This window comes from Perissodus microlepis, chromosome 20 (genome assembly GCF_051167445.1).
Source record: "Perissodus microlepis isolate ML-2025 ecotype Zambia chromosome 20, ASM5116744v1, whole genome shotgun sequence".
NCBI classification, from domain to species: Eukaryota; Metazoa; Chordata; class Actinopteri; order Cichliformes; family Cichlidae; genus Perissodus; species Perissodus microlepis.
In genome coordinates, this window is record NC_140480.1 from 35,145,416 (window position 1) to 35,165,032 (window position 19,617).

The 19,617-nt window shown below is 49.2% G+C and overlaps 1 protein-coding gene across 3 annotated transcripts in view; it reads right to left on the reverse strand.

Annotated features, from left to right (window-relative positions):
- Positions 1–19,617, reverse strand: part of LOC146365067 (DNA (cytosine-5)-methyltransferase 3B-like) — a 49,662-nt gene that overhangs the window by 22,331 nt on the left and 7,714 nt on the right. For 2 of the 3 annotated variants that reach the window (XM_084916008.1, XM_084916007.1), the window contains exons 2-10: positions 14,227–14,335; positions 6,839–6,989; positions 6,170–6,246; positions 5,945–6,082; positions 5,343–5,486; positions 4,268–4,426; positions 4,086–4,193; positions 211–352; positions 3–125 (exon numbers count right to left, since the gene is read on the reverse strand). In XM_084916008.1, coding sequence (XP_084772134.1) covers positions 3–125; positions 211–352; positions 4,086–4,193; positions 4,268–4,426; positions 5,343–5,486; positions 5,945–6,082; positions 6,170–6,246; positions 6,839–6,989; positions 14,227–14,335 — 1,151 coding nt within the window. Of the gene's footprint in view, positions 1–2; positions 126–210; positions 353–4,085; positions 4,194–4,267; positions 4,427–5,342; positions 5,487–5,944; positions 6,083–6,169; positions 6,247–6,838; positions 6,990–14,226; positions 14,336–17,765; positions 18,401–19,617 lie in introns of those variants that run through there. The other variant, XM_084916009.1, reaches the window with a different exon arrangement.

Here is a 19,617-nt window from a genome sequence, read left to right on the forward strand (position 1 = left end):
ACCTCTGTTGCACAGCTCCTCGGGGGCGGCCTTGCTCTTACACAGGCTGAGTTTGGGCCGCTTTGCGCTGGGGAAGTACTCGGACAGGGACACGTCGAGGACGTGGTGCTCCAGAGGGTTACTGTCTGCGGACACATACAAACACACTTACATCCTGCAGCCTGTTGGGATCAACAGTGAATGACAGTGTGGCTCTGCTGCCTTGCTCACTGGCACTGTGTGTGGGTTTCAGTCCTTCCTCTCCTTTGGGCAGGAAGCCCCCATTGGCCCAGTCCAGCATGGGTTTGACCTGGTCCTCTGGGCTATTCGACTTGCAGGGAGGAAACGTTTTCTCTGCTCGGATGCTCGCCATCTGAGGGGGAGACAGACGTTATCCTACCTGGGACGGACTGAGCATGTGCAGATTCAGGTGAAACCACGGTGACAGAAAGCATTTTACACACAGATGGAAAAAGGATTCAGACGCTCCCCACGGGCATTTAAGGCACGACAAGCCAGGCAGGCGAAGCTTGACCAGCAAAATCTAAGACAGACTAAATCCCATCAGGAGGGCGCTTTGGTTTCCTGTAAATTACTGCCGTCTGCGCCTGCAGGAGGAGCTCAGTTTGGCAGCAGCACGTCTGTAAAAGTTGGGACGGGTCAACAAAACGCTGAAAACCGAGAAGAGAAACAGCTGGAGGAAGATTTATCAGCTGATCAGGTGACCTGTCAGCGCTGGGTCACATGATCGGGCAGCGCTTCACCAGGCTGCAGAAACTGAATCCTCACTGTGAACATGACGTCATCTACACACCATGACATCATCAGCGCGGGGACGATAACCTTCAAACGCCGCTCTGTGATAAATCAGTGCACGGGCTCAGGAACGCTTCCAGAAACGCCGTCTGCGAGCGACTGGGCGTGACGTCCACCCGTGTAGGCTGCATCACGTGGAGGAGAAGCCACGCGTGACCACGATGGAGAAACGCCCCCGTCTCCTTTAAGACTGATCTGAGGTCAGACCCATCCAAACATGGACGCCGTGTCCAGACCTTTGAGAACATCTGGAGCATCGTGAAAGCACCGACAGGACTGCTGAGCAGCTGGAACCCTCCATCAGAACGTGACGGCGTTCCTCAGCTCACAGACCGTTACAGACTGATGGACCTGTTTACTCTGATTACACACCTGAGCTCTGTGTCGCTATGAACAGAACACAGCTTATGAGATTTACAGCTCGCTCATGTTTGAGGAGTGATAACGGGTCTCTGTGACGGTCCATGTTTAACAGGAACACGCACCAATGACTGGACAGGAGATAAGATGCAGACGGATAAGTGCAGGATGTTAGCAACAGGCTGTTTCTGCCTGAACAGTTCGACAGGCGAGCTTCAATTATAAAACTCGTTTGTAAAATAACCGTGTGAAGACTCTCCTGGTGAGAAAGCCCCGAACGCTTTTAGCAGGAAGACGAGAGGCGAGCAGCGAAGGGGCGGACGGGAGACGAAAGACGGCGGCACGAAGACGCCCGGAGGCCGTCTCTCTCTCTCGCACAAACACGCTCCGTTACACAAACACAGGTGATTATGAAAGATGTCGAGTTAAAGTAAACCGAAGCTCTGTTTCTTCTAACTAAAGCTGACTGTGTTCCAGTGTTTGTGATAAAGTCGAGTGGCTGCAGACTCGTGGACACATTTACTCATAAAACACATTTCTGTTCCTCTCACACACTGAAATCCTCTCGCATTAACACATTTATCTATGCAGCCCTGATGCAGTTATTATCTGAAATCAAATCCTCTGTGCCGAGCGTCCCGTCTGTCCCTTCCTGCCTCCATGTTTCTGTTTCTGCAGGAAAGGAAACGTCTCCCGTTTACTCCATGAGAACGCCGGGATAAGCTTTTTTCCCAGAGGTCAGGAGAGACAGGTGATAGCGAGGACACACACACACACAGACACACACACTCACACGCACACACACACAGAGACACACACACTCACACACACACACTCACACAGACACACACACACACAGACACACACACTCACACAGACACACACACACACACACACACACACACACTCACACAGACACACACACACACAGACACACACACTCACACAGACACACACACACACAGACACACACACTCACACAGACACACACACACACACACACACACACACACACACTCACACAGACACACACACACACAGACACACACACTCACACAGACACACACACACACACACACACACACCCCGACAGGTGTAAACATGCATAAATACACTTCCCGTGAACCAGTCTGTTCTTGGCAGGGAACCACGCTACATGTTTTTACAGCAGACTTTAGACCTGAAACATGACACACACACAGACACACACTCGGTATCTTAGTGAGGATATCTCACTGACATAATGCTTTCCCTGGCTGCTTACCCTAACCATCATGAATGAATGCCTAACCCTGACCTAACGGTAGCCCTGACACTGAAACCACATCATGAGTCTGAGTCTTCAAACTGGTGGGGACGGCTGTTGGTGCCCACAAAGATATGTAAACACTAGGGGTGCAACGATACACAAAATTCACGGTTCGGTTCGATACTTTGGTGTCACGGTTCGATATTTTTTCAATACAAAAAAATGTTCATGCCTTTTTAATTTGTCATTTATTAAAATTATAAATATATATTTTAACTCAAAAGTACAGTTTTTAAATTTAATGTTGCTGAAACAACAAAGTCATAAAAAAATAAATCTATCTGATGGAGAAATCACATCTTTGGAAAAGAGAGTTTATTACAGAGAAATGGCTCTTTCCAAAATAAAAGCTATACTATACGCTTCTTCTGGGCTATATTCTCAGCAGCATATTAAACATATCAGGTCCCCATAAGGAGAATCCTGTGCTAACGGCTGTCTAAATGACTCGGGTAAAGTTTGTAGCATGCGTGCTTGTTGTTTTTGTCTGCTTCCACTTGTCTTTGCACTAGGATGATGTCGGAGTAAACGTGCAGTCATATTCGTTGTGTTCCCACTAGTGCTGTCAGCGTTAATCTGAAATGACGTTAACGCCACAACGCGGCAAATCTCCGTTAACGAGCTATCGCGGATCGCCCCGTGCGTGGGGCTGGACGGCCAACACGTTAACAAGCTAACTGTGCTAACGCAGTAGTTCCCACCATGTAATTGAGCATTGCGTGGCACATCCAACATACTGTTTTACTTTAGTCCATGACGCGCTTACCTTCAGGGTCATACGTCACATGAAGACCAAAATAGTTCCAAAGGCCAGATCTGAATGAGGGTGGGGGAGGTTCAGTTTGCCATGTTGCAACGAGCTTAGCTTCTGTCTTGCTAGCTTGCGCTGCGCTCAGTGGATCTGCGTTCGACAGTGCAGCCTAGGCGGAGTAGTCGAACGCAGATCCACTGAGCGCTCAACACAGACAGCATCGTCAGAAGAAAAGTTGATAAAATAAATTAAAAATGTTGTATTGTTCGATACATATGCGTACCGAACCGAAAGCACTGTATCGAACGGTTCAATATCGATACGAGCATCGTTGCACCCCTAGTAAACACAGTCACACACACATGTGATCCTGTGTGTGTTTTGTCTGCATGTCGCTGGTTCTGGTTTCTGACACTGGGACCTACAGCTGTAAAATTTTGCATGTTTATTGTTTATGTTACATAATTTTAAGTGAACGACCCCGAGGGCGTGGGGTCGGGGGAGACAGGAACCCCGAGTTAATAAAAAAGAAACATCCAATCAGGACGCAGGCAGGGCGCATTTAAAGGTTGACCACATGGTTACACACCTCCAGGCTACATTTATTTAAGATGAGTCACAAACTCTGTTTTGCTTGTTTGATGCTGCGCACGGTCATTTAAAACTAGATGAGATGTCAATAAAGCTGCACACCAAAACAAAGAACCAATCAGAATCGACTAGCTTTGGATAACCGCTGTAAGAAAGAGGAAACAGTCTCAGAGGAGGTCTGCTGTTACACGAGGCTCATATGACGCAGAGAACCGCAGGTAACAGGTGCATCATGTGACATACAGGGAGCAGTTGCAGATAGCCAACCCTGACACTGACCTCCAGCGCCTGGAACACCGCCCTGCGGTACGAGGCCAGCTTGGTGTAGGAAGCCTGGCTGAAGAACTTGGGGAAGGCGGTGAGGGAGTCCAGCTTGTCTGCAGAAACCTGGAGCAGAGAACACGGCATCAAACCCACACGTCCCACCATCCCGACGCCACAGCGTTTCTGCGCCTCCTCACCTCAGAGAACTTCCCGTCCCCAAACCACTGCAGCCACCTCATGCCGTGGCTGGCCTGCCGCTTGCCGGTGGCTCGCCACGTCACCACGATCCCCGGCCACCACGAGAAGCCTTTGATCTTCCCCCAGACCAGCTCGCCAATCCCGAAGCCCTTGTTGTCCTAAACAGAGACACGGGAGGAAGTGCTGAGTTCATTCACGAGCCTCGTCACTTTCTGTTAATTAAAGACGAATCAAAGATTAAAGTCAGGTGAAATCAGTGCGACACGTTTCGTACAGCAAAGTCTCCTCATCGTGGACGTGAGCGTCAAAGCGTTATCAGACGCCGGTCACGTCTGCGAGCATTCCTTAAACCTCCCACTTAGTTGGTTTGTAGTTTGACTCTGTTCTGTTGTGGTGCAAATATAATAAAAAAGACTAAAACAAAATGTGTGTTCGTCCACGTCGGCTGAAGACACGCTGCTTCCTCTGCAGAGACTTCATCACTGATGACATCACAGCCGTTTCCCGGGGCAGCGGCTCTTTAACGAGCAGCTGGTGGAGCCCGGGCCATGTGACCCTTCAGCCCAGTGGGCTGCGTGGATGCTACGCCCCTCTGACGGAGTGGCTCCTCTGAGCAGCTGAGCTCAGAGCTTCCATCACGAGCTTCCACGTGGACTCCTCGGGTCATTTCCAGCTTCGTTTATTATTCCTGGACTCCACCGGTTCGCTTTCTCCTGATTGGCCGCCCTTCTGTAAAAGTCTAAACAGCAGCCGTACTGCCTCTCTGTGACATCGTACAGTACCAACAGCAGAAAAAAACTCTGTGAAACGGAACATTATGAGCCGTCAGAAGTCCCGCCCACCTCCTGTTCAACCTGTCTGTCTACGAGGTGTGGCCAGTCAGAAGAGACGTGGCTTAACGCAGCAGTTGCATTAATTATCAATGAGAAAATATCCAAGAGGAGGCCAGCACAGGTCGCCCTGTGTTTGAAAGTGGCCTTAAAAGGGGAGGAGCTAAATCTTGTTGAAGACAGGATGAGAACCGCACTGATCACGTCATCACAAACGGGGAGATTTGCACTCATATCGACTTACGCTGTACTCCTGCTTGGTTTCGGAGCTGGACGAGGTGCTGGTGCTCTGGGCCGAGTCTTTGGAGTCTTGTTCCATGAGCTCCAGTCGAGGGGTCTCCGGGACCCCGCCGGACCCGACCGCAGGTGCCCGAGGATTCCCGGGACACTGAGGGCAGGGAGAGGGAAGGTTGACAGAGGAAGAAGCGGGAGGAAGACCTGTGAGAAGCACAGACTCGACAGCAACAATCATCCTGGAGCTGTGAGTGAGTCGGCAGCATCATCCCGCTTTGACCAAATATTCAAACACAAAGTAAAATGAATAAAAAGCCTCTTTGTTAAACTCTTTTATGAAGGAGGAGACGCGATTGTGCAGGCTGCAAACTGACAGCACCACCTCTACCCCACCCCGAGGTGGATGGATGTGTGTCTGTGCAGCTTGTTACATTGTCCCCTCCCTGCTGCCCCCTGCTGGTCGCTGAGTCAGTCGAGCCGTTAACGTTTTGCAGACTTTCATAAATCCAAATATCTTTTTCTGTATTCTAGAAGAAGATCAGCTGCATCTAAGCTCACCGCGTGGACAATATGTTTTATGTTTTTAATGGCTGCACATTCCCGAGAGTTTACCGGAGACGTGCCGTGCTCCTGTTTGCGGCTCTGTCTGCGAGGCTTGCCGTGTGTGTGCGGCGTCAGGCCGGCCTGGAAGATGGTTCTGGGTCGAGGCGTCTGTCTCAAGCCCAGCTGAGGCGCTCCTGAAGACTTGTCCTGCAAAGAGACAAACACCAGACCAGTGTCCCCTCTGCTCTCGCCTAAATCACAGGGCAGTGAAAAGCTCCTACGCGAGAGTCGTACCGAGTCCCAGGTGCTTTCCTCGTCCTCGCGTCTCTTCCTGCTCCTCTTCCTGCTTCCCCTCGAGCACTGGTTACCATCTGTGGCGGGAGTGGAAGACAACAGATGGACAGAAGGTCAGACAGATGGTCCGAGAGAAACTGAATATTTTCGCGGGACGGCGTCGCCGGGCAGACGGCTGCCAAAGTCAAAGAGCTTAAACGTGACGATTTCGGCAGTTCAACAGCTTCAAGAGCAAACACAAAACCTCACACAGTCACAGCAAAACATGAACATCTCAGTTAAGTGATTAAAAACGCACTAAATGTTTAATAAGTGAAGACGCAGACACACTGCATCGCTCCATCAGGCTCCAGGTTCTCGTGACTTTTAAAGAACTGAAGCAGAAACTTAATCTGAAGAAATGCAGTCAAAGCTCATCATCATCATCATCATCATCATCATCATCATCGTCATGCTGACAGCAGGAAATCATCGCCACAGCAGAAACATGAAGTGAAAGTCTGAGAAATGAATGTAAACGCGTGACCTCACTGGCAGCTGTAATCATTCACACATTTTCCCTTTTAATGTGAAGTTTCTGTCCGCAAACACACAGGAAGCCAGCCGACCTTCAAAATAAAGGTCTCACATGAAATAAGTGACGGCGTAAAGACGAGTGGCGTGAGTTACCCTGAGGCGAGGCAGCGTCTCCGTTCTGTTTGGGGCTGAAGGGTGAAGGCGGCTCGGCCGCGGTCAGGGGGCTGTTCTCATTGGTCAGTTCCACTCCGCTGTCATTCTCGGACAGGCCCTCAGCTGGAGGCGTGTCCCCGTTCACCGCTGCCTGGAGACAGAACAGAATCACAAACGGTGTTATCTGAGATAAAGCCTCGGAGTGAGGCGGGACGCAGAAGAGTGGCAGAGGCGCGATCCACAGAGACGCCATCGCTCCATCAGCCCTCCACCAGGGAAGAAGAGAGAGATGATGGAGCTCCACAGAAAACATTTTATTTTACATGTCACTTCCTGTTACCTTTTACTCAGTTTGTCACTGTTTTCTGTGTTATTACCTGAGACTTGGCTGCAGCGCACAGAGTTGATGCTTTCAGGAACCGTTGGAACTTTTACGGTTTAAGTTTGGCCTAAAGCGGGAGCGCCGGTGACCAGCAGATGATCAGCTGATCATCTCCAGTGTCAGTTCTTAGTTTTTGGCCCTTACACGTCTTCTTCTCACATGTTTTTAAGGACATGCTGCACACAGAGATATCCCAGGTTTCCAGGTAACTGCTCTTTGGGAATCACCCTGTTCGTCTAAAAATACTAAACTGTGAGATTTTTGACAGACTCTACTAATGAAACAGGAACAGACGATGTGTTTAAAATCTTTGCCCGTGTGTCTGTTATGTGCAGATGCCTTCATAATTAAATGAAAATAGTCCGGCACAAGGACTGAAACTGAGTGAAAAGCAGCCAAATCAAAGGTTTTGTAAGACCTTCAGAAAGTCTGGGAACTTTTAATGAACCTTTAAAGTTCTGTTTTAAGAAGTAAGAAGAAAGTCTGGCTCCTTGAAACGAGGGCTGGCTCAGGACTTCTGCACAGCACTGTGCTGCTTTGCATTGTTCCAATAAGCAACTTTTCCAACTCCCAGATTTTAAGGTCAGTGACGTTAAAGCCTGAAGTTTGTGACGCGAGCGCACGCCACGCTGAGCCTGCAGCCCACACAGGGCTCTGCATGACGACGGCGTGTTTGATGTGCCGACGCCAACGCTCCACATTCCCGAAGCCTCAGGTCATACTCAGGCAAACACTCACCGGAGCCTCTGGCCTCACCGCTGTGACGGCTGCCATTAAAGCGTCACGTGACAAACGATTAACGCGCCTGACACTGAGCAGAGCGGGCAGCCAACGCGGTGCAGTCAGGACTTGTTCAGGCTTCTAATCTCCTGACTGCCGCAGACGTTTGGTGCCGTTCCAAGTGGGTCATCCGTCATCTCCAGCATCCAATACGTTAGCTTACTGTCCGTGTCGTACTGCTACGCTCTGCGTGTGTGTCAGCTGAGACTCTGTGGTCTTGTGGGTCTTGCAGGCAGGTCTGCAGCGTTAAACAGAGCCTGGTTACAAGTCCAAACACTGACATGTCAGCAGTTTTCTTTGTTGCTAGCTAAATAAAAGCACTTCAAACAAAAAGCCATCAGGCACGAGGATGTTGTGTAACTACAGTCCAAAGCCTCGCTGCCTTTTACGCAGTTTTAATCTTTGATCTGGGAGAATCCACCCACCGTGTTTAGCTTCAGGCCACAGCTGTGTTTCAGGCACAGCTGTTCACGAGCAACACTGACACATCCACGCGCCTCCACCTGGGGCAGTGAGAACCACCTCACTGACAGGTGGATGAGCGCCGCGTTGAACGGCTGCTGTCTCATCATACGTGAAGCGAGCAGCGTTCACACAACCTGTTACTTTAAGTGAAACTTTAAGTTAGCTTGTCTTAAAGAGACACCACACAACTGCGACTGTTACAGCGGGTGTAGTCATAGCGACGCTGTACCGTTGGTGGTTTGATCCCTGGCTGCTCCAGTCCGACCCGACTGTGATATCAGGATCATCGTTTACAGCTGCAGATACATTTATAGACAAACTGAATCCATGTCCTCCGGTTCTCCTTCTTCCTAACATATTCTACCAATCAGAAAACCCGAGGTCAGACGCCAAGAGTTCCCATTAGTGGGTTTCAAACTGCCCAGGAAGAACAGAGGGCAGGTCACGGCAGGTTTAAAGGCGCTGAGCAGTAGGTCTCCGAAGGTCTTTTCTTCTTCTGTGTTTTTACTCGTTTTCAGGCGTCTAAACAAATCCTGAGGCTGAAGCTCGTCAGAAGGATGTTGTCACATGTTTCAATCAATCACTGCACCGATTTTTAAGCAGATACATAGAAAGCAATGATGGCTCGGGACTCTGTGCTTCATGAAACTGCCGGACAGGACGGCTTATTTTAGGAAAAACAAGGACTCGTGCGCGTTACTGTAAATCTGCGTCACCTGGCGTGCCATCGGCCCATTTACAGCATCTGCGCTTTGCACGACTCCTGTAATTGTTCTAATCGTTATCTCAGACACTTTCACACACTCAGTTAAGGATCGTGGAGTCTCTGGTGCAGGACCAGCACTCCTTTGAAGAGCGTTGGATCCATGACAGCAGATGACTGTATAGTTTTCATTCCAAGGCACACCTGGACTTGTCCCGTGCACTCCAGTCTGCTTCGGCACACGGTTTGGAAACCACCGGTTCATGTAATCCAGCGTGGCATTAGTCATGTATGCTATGAATGACCAAACATTTGGCCTGATTCCACCGTGAGAGGATCGAGGCTTCCAGAACAGCACTGATGGCGTTTCATCTTCTCACTTTGTGCCCAGCTTTGGTGAGAGACACCATCTGACTGGTCACACGTATCCAGCTGGTTCATCCAATCACCTGCTGAGCACTCTGATTTGAAAGTGTCTTTGTCTGTTTCCAGCGAGGACTTAGCACATGCTTACAAAAACATGTTCTGTGTGAGCTTGAGACGGTGCAGAGACTAAAATAATGAAGAACTAACGCTGAGCCTGTGTACTCTGTCAGGCGTCAGGCATGTTCAGCAGCAGCTGACTCAACAAACTACAGCCATGAAAGAAAAGCAGCGCGCGTGACAAATCTGCAGCGCTGGCAGCGAGTCAGGATACAGGAGCGACGAGGAATCCGAGCGGCGAGGACACGAAGGCGGGCGGGAATGCTTTCGTCGCTCCTTCTCCCGGCATCGCTTCAGAAGAGCCGGACACGTGAGTTTGTGCAGCGCCCTCCCTGCTCTGCCTGAACACGAACTCCAGCGTCCTGAAAGGACCGATTCCACCTTAATCCCCACTCTGCCCACGTGACAGCAAGACGACAAATGATGTTCAGACAATAATGTAACACCTAGGGAGACTATGCACGTGAGCAAGTGTGTGTGCGTGTGTGTGTCTATCCCATGATAGAGCCGCTGCAGCTGTAGCTGCTAGCTGTCTGCGAGGCTTCACCGCAGCCAAATATTTTATGTGTGAAGAACTTTGGTACTTGTTCTAATAGTGATTTAGTGACAAGGTGAGCGTGCTGCTGCTGTTAGTCTGGATTTAAGCTAATGCAGGCTGAAGCTGCCAGTGTTTACGACCAACATCAGAGTGAAGGAATTATTACAGACTGACGGAGACGCGGAGCAGCAGCAGAAAGATCATCATGACACTTTAGAGAGTCAGAGGAAGAAAACAAGCAGCGGAGGGGAGGAAGAGGAGGGAAGGAGCAGCTGTGAAACAGATGGAAAATTCAGACTGTGCAGAGTTTTTAAGCCAAATGACCACAATGCATATCTGCATCTGTTTGTGATTGTTAATTCTCGTAAAACAGTGTGTGTGTGTGTGTAAGTTTCCACTATAACGAATGAACTCGGTGAACTTGTGAGAAAGTGTGTGCTCAGTGTGGTTTGGAGCAGAAACTGCTGAGACGGCTAAACGAGACGGGAAAAGTGAAACGCGCTGAATCGTTTCAGCTGCTGAGACATTCGCTCACCGAGGTCACGGCGCCGCGTCCTCTGTTGGTTCGTGGATGCATTTATTCCCCAAGAGCTGGTCTCACAGACGCCACGTTAAAAATCACGACATATCCGACCCCACGTCCGGAAATCCATTCATTGTGGCGGGAATGAGCTTTGTATAAGTTCCGGGTCAATCTGCTCCATTCCCCGGCTCCATCGCTGCTGCTGTCTCTGTGGTGTCTGATTGCTGGGACCACCCGGCCCATTTATTCCACCTTGTGCCCTGACTCCACCCACTAAACGCTGAGTCGGTTTCTTTGTTTGTTTTGTTATAATGAACGAAAACGCTGCAGTCAGAGCGCCGGTAAGTTTACTGACTGGTTTTATTTATTAAATATTGTTGTTTTGTTTTTTCACGATGTTAAACGATCTCTTCCAGAGTCGAGTGATTTTTGTATTTTTGTCCATTTTGGATGTTTTTTGTTACTTTTCTAATTAGACTTAAATTCAGCTGAACTGAACCTTGTCCCGCTTCCTTTTGGGCCCAAATGAGTTGTTTTGTGTTGTTTATAATAAATATGTACACTCGGGCTCGTTAGTCGAAGCTCCTTCTGAATATGAGCCATCGAGCTGCAGTCAGGCGCCCTTTACTGCGTTACAACAGGTAACACCAGCAGCAGCACAATCACGTCTACGTGAAGCTCCACAGACGCTCACTGCAGCCAGGCTCGCAGAGACAAGAAAACAACGACGCTGACATTTCGGAGATTTTGATTACAACATCATAAAGTTCAGCTAATCCACCCTGAAGTAGGTGGTCTCCACCACACGCGGGACTGCTGCTGATGGCAGCTACCACGCGCACACCAAACAGAACTTTTCAGAGGAACGACTCGGGCCTGGAGCGAGCAGGAGGGCAGGAGGCACCGAAGGCGTGGGCGGCATATACGACCTACCAGGCGTCAGGGCAGCGGTCGGGGGATCGGTCCATGAACAGAAGCTACACGAGCGTTGACGGAGAGACCAGCTGGATTTAATTTAGTCTATCTTTAAACCTTCACCAGCAGATTTCTGGAAGTGAGAGCTGAAGCTGCTCTTTATTTGAAATGTAACCTTTAATGTTTATATGATTCAGTTTACATAGTGTAAATGTTTCAGTCACAGCACGGGAGGTAAACTGTACACATACGCTGCTGTGTGTGAGCTGACGTGGAGTCATCCATCCACCTGCAGCTGCTATGAAGTCCGAGTGGAGCACAGACGAGGGAGGAGCAGCTGTTTCATGAGCCTCTGCAGATGTTTCAGCTGCATGAAGACTCCACAGGAGCTCTGTATGTGATAACAAGACCGGGGAGTCTCTGCTCCAGCCCACCGTGGAAACTGCTTAACTTAACAGCTGGATGAAACAGCACAGCTGGAGGGAGTTCCTGCAGCACAGCTGGATGTTACGTGGCCCCGGCTCTCACACCGCGCTCCCCATCGCTGACAAACATATTAAAACATAAATGATGACGCTATGGTGTCACAGTCTGACCTAGAGACTCATTGTAAAAACATCTGGCTGCACGCTTATGTGGTTATACACACTCTGACCCAGCAGCTGGAGCAAATGAAGCTTCTGCTGCTGGTACCAATATAAGAAACGTGCTTCCTCAGGGAACCTGCAGGACTGAGCATCTCTCTCCTTCATTACTGACAAAAGATAAACATCCATCTTCTTCTGCTTATCGGGTCGTGTGGGCAGCAGCCTCAGCAGAGAAGCCCAGACCTCCCTCTCCCCAGCCACCTCCCCCAGCTTGTCCGGGGGAACACCAAAGTGTTCCCAGGCCAGCCGAGAGATATAATCTCTCCAGCGGGTCCTGGGTCTGGCCTGGGGCCTCCTCCCGGTGGGACATGCCTGGAACACCTCACCCAGGAGATCCCCGAACCACCTCAACTGGTTCCTTTCAATATGGATGAGCAGCGGCTCTACTCTGAGCCCCTCCTCATGAAGTCAGACACTGTCACCAACAGCATGATCCGGGTCAAAGGACCACAGAGCCTTCCTCTCCGCTCTCAGCTACTGAACTCCAGGTGACTGACGCTCTTCGTTAAATCGCTCATTCTGCCTCGTTTAGTTTCACACCAGTCGGCCAGGTCAGCACACACGCCATCATCATCCTCACCGTCCTCCCAAACCTGCTTTCCTGGATATCCGTCAGCCCTGTGCCTCAACAGGAAGTACAAAGCAACGCTTCACTTCCTTTTATGGCCCGCTGCTGTGGTCACCGATGCTTCTTTGAAAGATCAAGCTTTAAAAATGTGTTTACTGAGAGCCGCTCTGGCTGGTGTGACCCCGCGACGCCTCACAGGCTACGTCACGCACATTCCTCGGCATGAAGCAGACTGCCCCGCGGCGCTCCGATGATGCTGTCAAATCGTCTTAGTGACGGCCAGAATGATTAGAAACACAGGGTGGGGCGTTTTCACCAGGGGGGGCTGGAAAGCAGCGAAGACCCGCCCCATGCCACAAGCACGCCAAAAACGGAGGCCTCGTATTTCCTGCTTAGGATTAGCTCGGACTTCCACGTGTGTGCGTTTGTGTTTAACACGTCTACATTGCCGGTGTCATGACCCGCTCCTCCTACCTCCTCCTGTGCAGGGTGAGCGAAGGAGTGCATCCTAACCCAAAAGCCTTTCTCCCCTACGCACACAGGACGGTGCTGAAGCTGACAGGCAGTGACGATGCAACAAATCAAAAGATGCTGACTTACACCACCGCCGAACTCCCAAAACAAAACGCGATAAGGAAAACCTAAAATTATTTCCTGAGCAGGAAGTGTTACGGATAAAAGCTGCCCGACTTTCCCTGAATCCCAAAGAGCAGAAAAGAAAAGCTGCACAAACACTCGGAGACGAGAGGAACGAAAGGAGGGATGGAGAGGAGACGAACGGGTGGAGGAGGAGGTGGAGAAAGAAGAGAAGAAGAGAAGCAGATGGTGGCGGATCAGTGACGGAGTGATATATGAGTGAAAGAGAGGAAGAGGTAGTAACGGACGACAGGAGGAGCCAAGTGTGTGTGTCTGTGTGCGTCTGTGTGTGTGTGCGTCTGTGTGTGTGTGTGTGTCTGTGTGTGTGCGTCTGTGTGTGTGTGTGTGTGTCTGTGTGTGTGCGTCTGTGTGTGTGTGTGTGCGTGAAGTGAATCCATTTGCTGAGCTTATAAAGAGGCCACTGTGCTCCCTCCATCCTTTCCTCCTCGCTTCAACTCCTTCCTCCCTCTGTCCTTCCGTCTCCCAAACATTTCTGGTTTCCGCCTCAGCTGTGTGTGTGTGTGTGTGTGTGTGTGTGTGTGTGTGTGTGTGTGTGTGTGTGTGTGTGGCGCCACATGCAGCCTCTCAGCTGACGTGCATTCTCAATTAGACTCATGTAACATGCTGGTGGTCCTGCCCGGGCATCTGCCTTGGCAGCGATACACACTCTCCTTTAAACCCACAGCTGGCTCAGGCAGCAGCTGGGGGAGTGGCCATGACTGTGTGTGTGTGTGTGTGTGAGACTCACTGTGGCCGTCATGTTGTTGCTCTTCTCCATGATAGCAGCAGAGTATTTGTTGGAAGGCATGGCGGTGGCGCTGGACTGGTCCCGTGTCTGTGCTGACTCCTTCTCAAACCTGCAGGACAAAAACACGAGACAGTTTCCGTCAGCGTCACGGCCGTCGGGACTCACGTCTGCTCGGAATAACGCTCTTCTTCCTCGGGTCCTCGGGCAGCTGGAGTTCACTGAGACTTTACCAGAGGGGTGGAGCAAGTCACCTACTGATCGTGAGGTTGGAGGTTTGATCCCCAGTCTGCGCTACTACGTGTGAATGTTAGATAGAAAAAAGCGTTTGTGTGAAACACATGGTTTTCAGCTTCAACCAGTTAAACCGCCTCTGAGGCGAGCTATTTTAGCCCCTCCCCCTGTCACAGGTAGTGCTGGGCTGCACAGGTGTGGGTATATCTTTAGTTTTAATCCATCAGAGAGATCACACCTCCAGAGATCGAGTTAATTAAACGATCTCCTCACTCTTATTTTGAAATTCCATTCTGAAATACAACAAGCTCAAGTCTTCCCTCACGGCCGAACCGGTCACCGTTTACCTCGTCGTCGTTCGGAGAGGCTCTCAGACTCAGTTTCTCCGTCAGGTGGAGATACGTCCAGGTTCTGATAGGCTGAGAGAGACACGAAAACTAGCGGCTGCCTGACGGTGCAGGCGGAGTGCCTCGGCCTCTCTGGAGAGGCAGCCGACAGACTTGACAGGACGACCTAATCACTGCTTTAGGTTAAAGAAAGAAAATAAGAAAGGATGTTTAACATAAAGCTGTGACCTACACGCCCATTCCACATCCTGGGCCTCTGCAGAGAGGATGCGCAGCTGAACAATCAACAATCGCTGCTGTGGCCTCGGATGAAATTCCTCGGATACTCCAGACTTCCTTCCTAACGCTGAAGTGCTGCTTTAATGACACAGCTGATGATGATCGTCAGTTTCACTCAGAGTTTGTTCGGAAGCGGAGCTCGAAATGTTCACGGCCGCACTTCAGAGTGCGTTCGACGCAAACGGCGTGAAGAAGAAGAAGTGCGTCGACGGGGCATTACTGCGGCTCGGCTGAGCATGACGACAGAGGCGTCCATTCCCACGAGCACAAACACGAATCTGTGAGAACAATCAGGAGGAAAGAAGAGCAAATAAAGTCACAGCGAGAAAGGATCAAAGCATCGAAGGAAACCGAAGGAACGACCGAACAGCACACGGAAGCTGGATGAGGGAGCAAAGGAAAGATAGAAGGAAGGAAAGAAGGAAGAAATGGATGAAACAGAAAATAATAAAAGCCAAAGTAAAGACGTGACACGATCGGACGGTCCCCGACCTGCCTGAGGGTTTTTTCTTTCCTGTTTTTTCTCCCTCTCCATTTCTGGGGTTGTTTATGGAAGTTGCTCTTCCGGAAGTCAGGTGCTGAAGGGCATCTGACCCGGAAGCTGTTTCCAGCTGTTTGCAATCATCAGAGCTATTTAACGGCGGAGTCGGGCGACGGACGAAGTGAGAGCAGACAGACTTGCCTGCTGTAGGATTTCACGAGCGCGGGTCATTGCTGGGAACGTCACAGGACGTTGTAGCACCACAGGACAAACGCAGAGGAGAGCGGCCCTTTGTGATTGCTGCGCACAAACTTGGAACAGCCTGGTCATCGTCTCTCCAACACTCGACATTTTTAAAACACGTCGGAAACACATTTTTACTCTTTAGCTGTTAATTGTGACTGAGTTTCATTCTCTGTGTGTTTGTTCTACTTTTTTACTGCGGGCAGCACTTTAATCAATCTGTGTTGTTTTTAAATGTGCTTATAAATAAATTGATTGATTGCACATTTGCATTGACTATTGGACTAATTTATCACTGCAAATAAAAGCACTGCCTGTTCTCCAAGAGTTCACATCTGGGTCCTCGCTGCTCTGTGGGACTGATGTGACCCAAAAAAACCTGACGCAAACACACAAACCTATCAGTGTGTGTGTGTGTGTGTGTGTGTGTGTGTGTTAGGCACACACCATATGACTCTGCATTCTCCTGAGCCTCATGCTGGTCAACCTAAATACTCATTTTATTGTGTGTGTGTGATTACACCACAGACGTGTGTGTAGGTTAGGATTTCAGCGAGGTTAAAGGTCAGTCTCTGGGTACTGAACGGTCGCAGGGTGATTAAGGTGATCTTCTCTTTCTGCTCAGTTCCAGCTCGTCTCTCTTTTTGGACTCCAGCAGCTTTGCATGATTCACAACTCAAAATAATCCTTCTTTAGCTGACACTGGACTTTGCTGCACAAAAGGATGGGCGCGCAATGGTAAAGCGGAAACTGCATCCAGGACACAAACAAATGCATTATGCTTCAGCTCTGCAGAGAATACATCCTAAAGGCTAAGCTAGCCAGACAGCATGCTAATGCTAAGCTAGCCACGAATGTAGCGTGAAAGCTGACCCCAGCTTTAAGAGTCGGGCTGTGTTTGTACCTGTCCGTGTTTTTAAAGTAGAATCGTCATGGCGACTGCTTTAATGTCTCTTTGTGCCGTCGAATTTGTGTTCATACCTACATACTAAGATGCCGTCATTAGCATGTGTCGCTGTGTGTCACCTGTTAAATGGTGATTATGTGTTTCAGGTCGTTTAACTTCCAACGAGTAGTGCAACAAACTGATTTCTCCTGAGTGTAATTAAGTAATGTACCGCATCACTTTGAAGAAAACGCCCCAACGCCGAGGGGAAACACCTCCAACACACACAAACATTTGATCCACAGTAGTGCTGGACGATATGGAAAAAATATTTATCACGATATGAATTATTTTATATCACGATAACGATATATATATATCACGATATACCACAATGTCTGTTGCTCTGCCTAGCACATCCCCATCGAGTCGCTGATGAAGAGGAACTCGGCCGTGGCTCTGACCTTCCTCCAGTGGTTCAAGATCTTCTTCGACGAGAACAATGATGGCAGGGAGTACAACGCCTTGGAAGCTAGAGGAGGACAGAGCCTGGTTCCTGCTGACCTAGGTGTGTCTCGCACAGGTGTCACACAGCGTGTTTTCAGGGAAACCGATGCTGGAAACTAGTGCTGGGCGATATTGAAAAAATATTTATCACGATATGAATTATTTTATATCACGATAACGATATATATATCACGATATACCACAATGTTTCCACTTATTCTCTGAAAAGTGTGACAGATGTCATTGCTCACTTTTCTCCAACTTTATTTTGCAGATTTAAAGGAACTGTCACAAATGAGAAACGTGCATTTTAGTGCAGCAATATAAATGCATCAAAGGAAAACAGCTGTGGCCTTCTTTATTTTCAAAATCATACATTTAAAATGAAGTTTTTAAAGTGCACAACAGTTTCAAGTTTTTCTGCCGAAAATATTTGTTTTACTAACATGCATATCATATATGCTAGTAAAACTAATGTGTGTATATATACTAGTACTACATGCACGTATATGCGCACATAATGTACTTTATGCACGTTAAATATGTAGCGACGGCAGACTCATACCTTGGGCTAACATGACTCCAGTGTGGTCATGTGGAAAGTCCGCAGTCTGTCAACAGCGAGCGCGGCGTCTTTGTTAATGAAGTGGATGGTTACGCTCATGTAGGGCTGCGTATCTCTGCTCGTCCACAGCTCAGCAGCCAAGGCTTAATGCACGACACTGCAAACATCCTGCTCTACTTTGGCCCGGCATGCGTCATATAAGCGAGGCACCTCGACTTTACTGAAGTGCTTACGACCGGGCGTGACGTCCCTCGGATCAAGGACTTTGACGAGGTCACGAAAGCTGTTCTTCTCAACTACATAAACAGGGCCACGCCTTTACAAATGTAACGCGAGACGGCGCCTGTGATTTGTTTATGGCGCTGGGACGTTTTCTCATACGGGCCTCGTGTGAAAGGCTGCTGTATCTTCAGCTGGTATAGTTTTTCTTTCCCAACTTGCTCCCGTCGTTCCACAGCTTGGTTTAGCTCGGATTCTCTGGATTCTTCTTCATGGGCCTTCTGTGGGTGATACAAGAGATTTGTTGTGTTGCCATCGGGCGCGGGAATAGTTTTATAGCATAGCTTGCAAATGGGCGTCTTCTGCTCCGTGTTGGTGCTGTTGAACCCAAAATGCAACCAAATCACAGACGTACCCCCTCTTTTGGTAAAAGTGCTTCTTCTCGGGCTGCCTGTGTAGCCATCTCTGCCTGGTGCATGTCCGGGCAGGAAACTGCAACCTGTCAAGCGTCCATCGTTTTTGAGTTACCGTACGATGCACGTAAAGCAGCACCATGTCGCAAAACCACAAGACGGCGTTTCTTCATTTTTTTTAATACTTTATTTTCTCTTGCATAAAGGTAGAGTATGCATAGTGACAAGACAACACTAATAAATTTGCCACAGGCTATTTAATGATATATTTTATCTAATAGTTTATAAAATTAGGTTAGAAACAACAGAAGACAAATGGCACGATAGACACTTTTCTATCGTCCACACGGTAGATATATGTGGTCGCCCAGCACTAATCCACAACATGCAGATTATGGAATCAAAATCACTCAATTCGTATAAATTCCCATCTCTACTCAGCAGACTTGTAATCGCTTCACAACAGCGAATAAAAGAGCGTTAAATGAAGTGAAGTTTCCTCACGTTGCAATAAACTGTGTGCACACTGGGGTCAAACTGAGTGTAGGAGCTACACAAACGCACATGCATCCTCTGTGCTGTGTGCACATTCGGGATCGTGCACTCTCACATGCTTTGAACCATAAAACAACCACCTGCATGACTCTGCCAGGTGCTTCCTGCACACTCAAGCACATCAACTGTTTTCCATCATGAGGAGACTGGATCCACCAATGAATGTCGCTAAAATTCAGTGGCTGAAAATAAACAGGGGGGCGGTAGGCGAGGAAATCCACCGGCATGCCGCCATCGTGGAAGCTCTGAATTCAAGCGTTGGAGAGTGGATCGACAATCAGTCGATGCAAACAAGGACCCGCCTTTCAGGGCTGCGCTCAGGGGTCAAGGGTCATTTAAGGTTTTTTAGTTTGTTTTCTCGTTAACCAAGTGAGGTGACAGGTAGGATCTACAGCCCTGCTGCTCTGCTGAAAGCCCAACATTCCTGTCAGCTGCACTGAAGCTTTCTTAGTTTCCTGTTCGAGTTTCCCGTCTCGGTGGACGGACACATCCTGTTAGTTTGGTCTGGAACGAACGCACGAGCTAACTCAGTTTGTGACCACTCGAACCTCACGCCTGCATGCACACCTGCAGACAAAAAGATCCAAACAGGCCCTAAAAGCCTGTCTCTAAACTTCAGATCCAATGGTTTTATGCTAGAATCAGCTTTATCCCCAGGAGGAAGG